Source organism: Saccoglossus kowalevskii, chromosome 8 (genome assembly GCF_978046115.1).
Source record: "Saccoglossus kowalevskii chromosome 8, keSacKowa6.1, whole genome shotgun sequence".
In the NCBI taxonomy this organism is placed as follows: Eukaryota; Metazoa; Hemichordata; class Enteropneusta; family Harrimaniidae; genus Saccoglossus; species Saccoglossus kowalevskii.
The window spans coordinates 18874950-18886403 of NC_140648.1; the positions used below are offsets into that span (position 1 = coordinate 18874950).

Here is an 11454-nt window from a genome sequence, read left to right on the forward strand (position 1 = left end):
GAGATGCTCTATGGGGTCGGAGATGGTGAATTGTGAAAAAAAAAGTCTGCATTGAGAAAACATTTAAAAAATATTTATAAAAAAATTAATATCGTGAAAAAATCTACGTAAATGAAAAAACGAAGGAAAACAATAATTACATCAGATAAATAATAACATTTCCGATCTAGTTTCCAGAGTTTCTAATGTTTTAACCACTTACTAGTAGTTGAAATCCACGACAATGATGGATTTCACTCCCATACTAAACATCAATGAGCGTACTAGATCCAGGTGTAGTTTTCTTGCCAATGTTAACACGATAACACGACTACAAACATCCCTTGCGTATGTACGGGTCTCATCGGTTTCCACGAAGTGCATGTAACTATCTCCGGTCGACCTACTTTACAGAACTGCATTGATTGTATATTTATGATTATGATTTTATACGAGTTTATTGCAGCCTGGTTGATTTTGATTTCAGTTTTCTAAACTGTGCGTGAAATGATGGGTTGTAGACATAACAATTTGATTGAGGCGGTAGCACGGCCCAGCGTGATTATGGTGTACGCAAAAAAAGTTTTCTTCTAAACTCACTTCTTCTAAATGTTCAAGTATATAAGTGACTCTTTGATCCTTTTTGTGTGTCAAATAAATTATAAATTTCAGTCGTATACAGCGCTTGTGAAATGGTTGAGATAATTCACGAATCTATAATCAGTCATCAGAATCACGCTCCAACAGATTATGAATTATGGTTCAAGACAAAATATGGATCACCAATACTGAGATGACTGCGATTGCTGTCGTTTATGTAGAATATGAATGCATAGCCGTCATTTATGAATATATTTTTATAACCATTCTTTTACCAATGCTTCACAAGAAGCCTTGAAATATGCGGACCTCCTTCCTACCCACAACCCTAACCCTAACTCCGCCTAGTATTACCTATCTCAGACTATTGTAAATCTATTTTGAACCAATGCAATAATATAAGGCCAATCATAACGCGATTAGAAAATACGCAAAAAAAAAACAAAAAACAAAACAAAAGAAAACAAAAACAAAAAAAACTGGTAATAGGCGTTACCAAATGGCTTTCATAACCAATGGAAACATCTTCTTTGGTTTTGAATGAGCTGCGAATATCTTCCGGGATAAATGTTTGATATTTTATAAATGTCAGAAATAAACTTGTTAATAAAATGTGTTCCAAAGAAACACGTGTTTTTTTAGTAAATTCAAGCAAAGTTGTTAAACAATGAACTAGTATGAATGTAAATATTATATACACTCCATTTCAGTCGAAAATATTTTTTTGTTTTGAAGACAAATTTCTTTATATAGATCCAGTTAGCAGGAACTTAAATGAAAAAAAAAACTACTAAGAATATATTGAAAATTGAAAACTGATTTCAATTTGGAAAATTATTTTTTCGGACATCAAAAATGTGAATCACCTAAAGTTATTAACAAGGCGAAGAACAACACAAATTTCACTAGAAGACAAACTGTTCTGTTAATCATGTAAATCAGTTGTCGAAGATGAATTACATTGTGTAATTCAGTGTCCATTATATAATACATAGAGAGAGATATTATTTTAATAATGCCAAGAATCCAAACTTTGAAAACCCCACTGAAATTGAATTGAATTGAATTAAATTGCCGACGACTAGAATCCAGAATCGCAATGAAAATCGTTGCACAGGCAGACGCACAGACAGTTGTACGTCAAGCACTTTTTTCGTTATCTATGTACGTGTCTGAGATAACTGAAGGCTATTTTCGTCCGTACTTACTGGCTAGCGATAAGGATAAAGACAATAATGACGTTATTGTTTATTCCATCTTAGTGTTAAATTATTATTCCGACAAACTAGACCCTTCTCCATAGAAGTTGAGGTATGTCATACATGGACATGTTTGTTTGATTCTGCCTGTTGCATTACGCGTTATCGAAATTATTACCCACATTAACTAAGGTGAACAATTAACGTACACATGTTCAAGGTCAGTATTCGGAATTTATCTCTTATATCCCTTATTAAGAGGGATAAGAGATATTTCTGCCTGAAAAGTGACACGATCTTTATGTGACAAACATATTCACGTTCGTCAAACCCTGCGAGTGTGTTACCTTTTCAGTTGAGTTCTGAACTGGGTCGGTCTCAGCCCCGGTCGTCACCACTGCGCCATTTAAAGTAGGAGGGTCGTCACCTGCGCACGCGCGGAAATTGAGTCCCAAGCGACGATAACAACACACACTAAAAACGCAAAGGCTCATGGGTAGATGCTTGTTTGTAAACAATGACACGCTATGGCCACCTGACGCATGCCCAGGTGACCACTCCTCCGCTTTAAAGCGTCCGTCACCGCGCCGCGTCGTGTTAGATGCGAGTCCTACGTGACGCATTCATGACGCAAGGAAAATATATGAAATTCGAACGCGTTGCGTAATGACTGTGGCTGTTTTTTTCAAAGATCAATTATAAAGCGGCGCATTACACACCCATGCCGAATTAATGTTGGCCTTATCATAGTTGAGATATCCAGTAGACATCGCGATTTTGGACTCCTCCTCTTTATCTCCTATTGCCAACATCGACAACAATTACCCCCTTATGGTGCATTTAAATGCTTCCACTGCGTACGTGTTGCGATGAACTCGACCAAGATTAAAAGAAAATTCTTGGGATTAAATGGTCTTAAAGATGGAATCCCATCTTCCTCAAATCACTTAATTAATATTTTTTAAACTTAGGCTTGTCTATTCTTCGAAGAGATACGTTGTCTTTTATTTCGCTAGTTTATTGTACAGGTGGTCTTTACTCTATGGTAACACCGATATTTCCAAGTAATTAAAATATGATTGTATCCAACCTAAATTTAATCGCAATTGTGTGCACTAAACTGCATATAAACATGTCTCATCGACGGTCTATGGAAATGTAGTCTCTTTGTCACATTAGAGAAATTTGCTCGTTTATTAACTATTATATAGTTAGTTGATGTAGACTTACCAAATATGGATTTCGTTTTCTGAGACAAGTTTTAAATAAATAAACAATTATAAATTAGCTTTCACCACTTTTTGAAAACCCTTTGAAAAACTGACCCATCTATGTTATCGTTATACATGACAATACCAAGCAGTTCATTTTTTTCGTGTTTACGGTAAACGAAACTTACTGTGAAAAATTATGAACCATCGTCACCTGCGCACGCGCAGGAATTGAGTCCCAGGCGACGATAACAACACACGCTAAAAACGCAAAAGCTCACGGGTAGACGCTCGTTTGTAAACAATGACACGCTATGACCATCTGACGCATGTGCAAGTGACGACCCCCCCCGCTTTAAAGAATGTGAGTGATGGGATTATTTTTAGTCGGAATAAAACAGCCATGTTTGAAGCGCATGATGGGTTATATCTTATGCGCATTTTATCGCCGTCCTCCTGGAGAAAATACTAGTATATCCAATGCGGTTGGTTATATTAAAGTTGCATTCAGTGATTGATTACTAAACGGAATTTAAACATAATGTGAACGCTACATGTCTGAACGCGAATACCTCCTATGTTCACGGTTGTCAAATTGACAGCGTGGCTGCTCACATGGGTCTTCGCAGTTTTCTGTAGCCTTGCCCACCCACTTAGCTATGTGGATTGCAGTGTTTGCTGCTGTAACGAGCGGGTCGAAAACTAGCTGATTGTACGAAGACGAACATGTCTTGTTTTCACGTGTTATGCTGTGCAGTCCACGGAAAGCCACTTGACTCGGATCTTCAACATAATAACTTGTTAAAGATAACGCAATACCGTACAGTACTAGCCAGAATGAACGAACGCAAATAAATAAACACGCCGACGAGTCATTCAATATTTACACTCGAGCAACGTACTTGTGTCTTCTTAACACCGCTTCATCAGGGGTTGTTTTAATTTGAATCAGATTGATATTATTTCAAATATCAGTACCACGAGTTGCATTAGATTTATTAATGAGTACATCGGGTCACCAGCCTATAAACTGTTTTATAAATACGTAATATAAACACAAATGAATTTAGTAGTTTGAATATTTGTGGAGCGAAGTACTAGTATTTCTTAACAATTATATAACAAATCAAAAAATAAATAAAAATAAATGTATAATAAAGTTCATCTGGAAAGTCAGATCGTTTTTCCATATCCCAATTTTACTGTTCATTAACCCACATGAATTTGTCTTTGGAAAATGATGATATAGTGAAGTGGGATGAGACGGAACGTAGTCTAAGTTTGGCATAAATTGGACTTACAGGTAAAAGGTGAATCTCGTCTTCAATATCAGTTTGACAATAAAACACAAAAAGAAAAAACAAAACAAAAAAACAAACGGATTCGTATATTATGTAGCTTATTCGCATGCCTATCTTTCTTAATTCTTGATTCAGGACTCTGACGTTCATCATCTTTTAAATTTTTAAATATTTTCTATTGGTAGACAAGAATACGTGGTGGGGTTACTTTTATATAAAGTTATACATGAATAGTAGCTCAAATGAACTCATAATATCTGACTTATTTTGAAAATTAATTATAAGCTTTGCTGTCGAATAACCTTTTCAACGCCTTCTCCCTGATTATTCCGCAAATCCATATAAACTTAGAAGCAAATAAATACCCACGCCATCTAATGTTTGCGAAGTGCTTGTGTCTTGTTAACATCGCTTCGAAATGAATTGTTTCAATTTGATATTTGAATCGAATATTAGTACCACCTGTAAACACATTGCATTAAATGTATGAACTGAGTATGTGGTTGGAAGGGAGGGAGGTAGGTATGCGTTCAACGATACATGATGGAGCTTGTATTTGTAGAAAATGTATTCGAGGATACGGTTTTCAAACAGACAGGAGTGCTCTTCAAACAGACATGTTCGTATAATAGTAAATGTTTCTATCGCTACATGACGAAAAACAACAATTCTAACCGTGGCATCGTGCCTGTGTTTATACACACTGATAAATGATGAGAAACTGTATCCACAATATGGAAGTAAAACATGTGTTTTTAAAACTAACGACAATATTGACAAACCGGGTGATGCTATCTGACAAATCAAACATCCCCTCTCGTTGTTTCATTATGTAACGCCACACTCGTGGGCTTTAAATGAGTTTATGAAGCATCATTTTAAACAGTCTCCGTGTTTACTGTAAACACAATTTGTGGGCAGACGATGCGATAAGCCATCGCCGCATACTTCTTGTCCGACGCAATCGTAGAATTTAGATTGTTTAGTAGCCGCATCAGTCGCGCCTCTGGTGTGGTTGTTCACACGGGTATTGTTCACTTTGAGTAAACTTGAAGCAAGCGTTGTTTCCTAACCAGGATTATCAAGAATTCAACATAATTAAAAAAATGTCCTATACTTTACTAATTAAAAAGCTACTAATCGGCAATAAAGCACGAATAATCAATAACACAGGCGACACTGATTATTACGCCACCACACGACGAGACTGTTAGATACTTTCGAATGGTCAGACTGGTCACTTGAACTTCCATGTATCACGATGATGTATTATGATTACCATAAATAAACTGTCTCGTTATTGATATGAATATTATTATTTTTACGCAATATGCTTTGTATTACGTTCACCGTACGTTCCGAGTCAATGCGATCTCGCGCACCCTCTACATCGTCGTGAAATTGAACCTCGTTACGGCACCTAAGTTAGTTTACGACGCGCAAAACAACCACGATGGCAGCGAAAATGACTCATGATTAAGAACAAGCAACAAGACGGCATTTCCACCTCCATTTAGTAACGGTTAATATGTCTATATTGTTTTAAAAGAAATTTTAAAATAACAATTTACTAAGGATAATCATCACACAATTAATACGTCAATGTATCTAAGTGGTTGACATAACGACGAGTATGAATGCGAGTCGTTGGCAATGGTTTCTAGTCATTTTACAATGAGAGTTGTCATATTTTACGTTGCTCATGTCATAAATTGCATCAAAATGGATTTTGAAATAGACAATCTTTACAATTCGGTGTTGACACCTGCTTCTTTAATGTCGCCGACGCTCTTTGCGTGCTGGGGATTTGTACCGGAAGTGGATGTATAATTAATGATGACATGAGTGTTGTTGGGTGTTGTGTAATATTAATGCCTACAGTGAGTTGTAGGTACGAGGTAGTCTGTGAAATAACAAAAAAAAAAAAAAACAACATTTGTTTTGCGGTAAGCGTGAGAGAGAGAATACTTGAGGAAATCAAACTGATAAAACAAACCGGAATGTGGTTCTTTCCGTGAACTGAAAGTTCACAAATACCTAGAATTCGTTCATTTTGTCAGCATATTTTTTGAGAAAATTATCGTAATTGTTTAGTAAATGGCAAAACACAATTTATCATACATGCCAGCAACTATCAGGGCATTACACACTTATGTCGTTGAAAAAGTTCTAGCATCTATTTGAATAACTGTCTTTTACATGCGTTGTGTGGGACTCATGTCACGTACGACACGGTGCTACGATTGTGGTGCTATAGTGTATATGTCCCTGCCACATTTACGCATCTCACTGTTATTTCCATGGAAACAGCTATTTATCGTACCGACAAATACAAAAAGTCAATACCTAGTTCGACCAATGTAATTTTTAACGGTTTGGTTCCTTAATCGTGACACGGTTGTCTGAAACTGCAATTGCGCTTCAGTCGCTGGGAAAGCTCGTGCAAGTTGAACGGAAAGTTTGCTAACGTTGCATACAGATACAAGTACGCGTATTCGCATGATATAAAGCAAGGCTAAGATAACATATAACATCATAACATGCCAGTATGGTCATATCTAACATCAGATAAATACAAATATTAAAAATGTGGCATAATATATACGGTCATTATAAATGCTCACATATGCCCCCTTTTTGTACAAAGGGCAATGTGGCTTCGTAGCAACGTGCTGTAAACATGGGAACGGTACACATATTGAGACGGTGAATTATGTGTATTGGCCAATATGGGGTTTATAGTTCTTGATAGAATCATAGCAGAATTTATTTTGTAATTTTTATTTATCTGTTTTCAGTTCCACTTTCTATTCAGTTTTGAGAATCCAAGTTTTGCTTTTGAAGCACAGTGATGAGAAAATATTTTAAACCATAGCCACATGCAATTTTAGCGAATTCGGCTAAATGCACAAACATATTGCTTATTTGTATGCATTTTTTTAATAATTTATTTCTTAGTTTTAGATTAAATATGCGTAATGACCCATCGACTACATATTTATTAAGTCAATGGTGTTTGTGTGTTTTTGTTTTTGTTTTTTGGCACATAGGATGAATAGCGCATCAATTTACCCACCTTATATTTGGGTGTGCGTGTTTTACCGTGGGAACTAGCGAATCGTGACATGGCGCGGGTGGTGGTTACCAGCCAACACGGACAGGAGGTTCAGTCAAGATTAATAAAGGGTCCGGGTCGGAGGTAACCTATCCAGGAACTGTTGGGCTATTCTGATCATTGTGTAAACTAACACTATATATAACATGTGCTTTATCTTTTCTAGGGTCAACTCAAGTAGTAAGGTCAGTTGCAGGTTTGGTACAAGCCTCGTCGTCACACCGGATCGCTGGATGACATTGGACGTTATCCAATCATTGAGCTGTATATAATACTTTACGGTGATAAATTGGTATTCGTTAAGTACTGAGCTGTCGGTTGACACATACGGCGTTGTACGGGCTGCCAGCAAAGAAGTTAGTAAGCCTCAGTGAACCGTCTGTGTCTGTGTACAGTGGACGTCGTCGTTTATATGAATTATTAGCCGAGCCGAGTACGTTATCGCTACCAGCATCCCCTTCTGGTATGTGTGCTCGCGTGTTATGAGCAAGCTGTTGAGCTGAAGTGACCGACTTGTAGCAAACATGATGGCGGACAGCCGTATTACGGACAGTCGCATGTTATTAGCGGGGTTACAGGAAGACTCTGACGAGTGGGTATCGGACGACGAGAGCGATCTGGAAGACATTGAAGATATTTCCCCGGGAATCGTGAACGCGGAGAACGGACTAAATGTCCCACAGCAACTCTTATCCTTCGCAGAAATGGTGAACGCTGACATACAGAAGTACTTTGGGCCAAAGAAAGACGCCGACGACGCGTGTAATATCTACGAGGACAGATTTTCGTCAGGAAAATCCGGCCGCGAACTCTATTACGCAGATCTGTTGAAAATCGCCCAGAACGGTGACTCGCTAAGTGACGAGCTACCGCCAACTCGGAAAGATAAGAAACGGTCTGTAGTCATCAATACGAACTTCCACGAGTTAAAGGACAAGGGTTCTAGTGGGATAGGTCCGCTGAACGAGCTCTTCGAATTCGCCGTCGGTAAACACATTCGAGAGCACCGTAAATTCGCCAACTCGCACCACAAGAAGATTAAGAAGATAGCGAAGGTGGAGGCGCGCAAATACGAACAAGTCATCCCGTGGCAGAATAGGAATCTACCGAAGAGTTTCTTTAAAGAACCCAACTCAACGCAAGTCAGAAAGAATGGCCTCACTACACATCCGCCCAATACTCCAAATTTCAGTGAACTCATAGCTAATTTCAGCGGCAGTGCTTTCAACGGAGGCAGTAGCGAGTTGCCACCAATCGAGCAGCGATTAACTATAACGTCCGTAGAATCGATGACTAACGTGCAGGTGTATTAGGGAGTGCATCCACCCGTTTGAACACGTAATATTGCCGCATTTTCAGCGGTGTGTCAGACTGATTCGAGTGAGCATTGAATCGGCCCGACGCACTTGACTTGGGTGTCGTGTTACGGCGAACTGACACTTGCGAAGTTTATCATAGCTATTATAGTTTAGGAGGAATGTGACCGACATTCTACAAGACCTTGACTGCAGACAGTTTTAGACAGTTTATGGTCCTAATTGTAACCGGTGGCTTACATTGCACAAAATATATTTGTTCGACAACATGTGATAAAGCCTGTCCCAGTTGTTGATGATACGGACAAACAGACAAGTTCGGAAAGGGCACACCTAGAAGTTATTGTATTTTACGTCGATTCTTTCCTTGTGGAAACTCGTCTATAATCCGTGCCACGGTCGCGTTAAATCCAATCCAATCAGGATCATGCAAGTACAGTGGGACAATTTATGGTTATTTTTCAAACTTATTTTAATATTTGTCCTACTTTTATTTTTTTATTTTTAAATTTGGTAGAATACATTTGTTTTCACAGTCTTCTAGATCAAAAATAAGAATTAGTACACGGAAAAGCCTATATGTAAAATCCACGAAAACTGTGACCGAAAAACGCAACACTGCAATTTTAAGAATTAACAGTTATATAATTCTCGGAAATTGTTTTTCTTCAACTAAGTTGCTTTTTGTATACGTTAGACAGATTTAGTATTTAAAATATATTTCCCAACAATGTGAAGTCTCAAAGACTATACATACAACAGGCTACCCACAGCTCAATTTAATTTTTAGTTATCGCGCATTTTTACACAGCTGTAGAAATGTAATGAATAGTAAAAATAGAAATTTCTTTTTTCAATCCTTGTCCATTTTCAAAGAGTAATATTTGTCAAATCATTTATCTTACATTCAAGAGAAAATAACAACGTAAGATACTGCCATATTTCGATTATAATAAATTACAGTATTCGAGGAAAGCAATCAGTTGACAATTTCTCATTAGAGAAACTTCTAGTATAAAGATTGACTTCAAATAGATATATAATTTCAAATATTTGTGTACTTCATATTCACTGCCATGGAGAAAAAGTGTGAGACTTTTGCAAAAAAGCTGTTAAATTATCGCACTTTTTGAGACTGCACATGCTATCAAACCTCCAAGTCAAAAGCAATTAGTTAGCTAGCGCAACTCAACAAGTGAAAAAAAGTATCGCCACTTTAGGGTTAGCAGAACAAAAATCCTCTGCCAATAGTAGCAGTACAAGTGAGAATTAATATTCGGTATCACAACTTCAAAAACGTCCATTTCTCCAATCTTACACTTTTTTTCCTGTCAGAGTGATTTGTTTACATCGTTCAAAATGGTTCCAACTTTTGTGTTGCAACGGTGATGAAGAAGGGGTGGTTTTGTATTCATAAGTTCTGTCCCTGTTTTCATTATTAATGCAGTGTAATTATATTATTGCAGTAGTCTTCCCAAATACATATTAACTGTTTGATATACAGTTATAGTTCGTTATTATTCTCGTTTCCAGTTTCGTTGTCCGTCCAAACATATCCTCATACCACATTCTTCATATGGACAAGACAATTTATTTTCTCTTTATTTTTTTTACTATATTCGTGCTTGTGTTTTGGCGCGAATTGTTTCTCATATTTGGATATATTGAAATCAGACATGATGTGGTGAATGGTGTATTTCCAAGTTATTTCGTGATCACTAATTGTTTTCAATCTAAATTTGGCGTACGAAGCATTTTGATACCACTAAGTGTTATGACTGCAAGCGAGGAAACTCGCAACGTTGTTAAAACTTATTTGAAACATTCGGTGAATCTTTCTTGATATTGAACCGATATTATCAGTAAAATTTATTTACTTACCGATAGTATCAGTTCTTGAAAAATTGAGAAAAGAGACCAGACACTTTTTTTAGGTAGAAATAGATTGTTGTATTTTTAGCACCATCCACGCGACCAAGGGTATGGATTCAGGTACGTGGACTCTCGTCTCCCGGAAAATGTGTAATTTTTCATTTTTTTTTTCATTTAGCCGGTCGTTGTTAATTTCAGAGCTTCACCAAAAGTGGAACATACTAAAATACTCAAATTACAGTTAAAAATAGAAATATTATAATAATTTAGAAGTTTGTACTTAAATAATGAAATAATAATTTAGTTTTAAAAGACGATGTCGGAATCTTCATTTAATTGTCCTGTGAAACGTTCACTATAATATGTTGGTGTCTTGTTTGTCTACAACAATTTACCTGGGATTGTTGATAAACAACAGTGTTTAGTGACGTAATTAAACCTAGTCAATTGAAGTATTTTTTTAATTCTGGCATCATTATCACAGAACAATAAAATATATAAAATATTTGGTATTTTATAGACAAACTCACTGTCTATACCGTGTGAACAATTTAAATCAAATTAAAAAAAACTCCCTTAAAAAGATTGAAACTTCTTTATTAACTGAAGAGCGGAAATGAGATAATCTCCAATTTAAACATAAACACCCACGTACATTCATGTGTTTTATTTTATTTTGCTTATCTCAGGAATGAAAACAAAACTATAGGAGTTAATTCAGTTAGAACTTCCTTAGCAAACTGCGAAACTCAAGTTATTTCTAAAAATGTAGAATCTTAATTGCACTTATAGTAAAGTGACTCTCACATTAAAAAAACCTCTCACATAAACACGGAATCCGGTTTTGTAGAACGGTATGTA

General features: G+C 36.7%; 1 protein-coding gene across 1 annotated transcript; it reads left to right on the plus strand.

Moving 5' to 3' along the window:
• The first annotated feature begins 7932 nt into the window (after positions 1-7932).
• On the plus strand, positions 7933-8718 carry LOC144349439 (protein PERCC1-like). The gene has a single exon (XM_078007991.1). The coding sequence runs from the start codon at positions 7933-7935 to the stop codon at positions 8716-8718; it is 786 nt and encodes a 261-aa protein (XP_077864117.1).
• Positions 8719-11454: the final 2736 nt, after the last annotated feature.

Bases quoted from the DNA above. Each gene is read 5' to 3' on its own strand.
- LOC144349439 (XM_078007991.1), top strand. From the start codon at position 7,933: ATGGCGGACAGCCGTATTACGGACAGTCGCATGTTATTAGCGGGGTTA.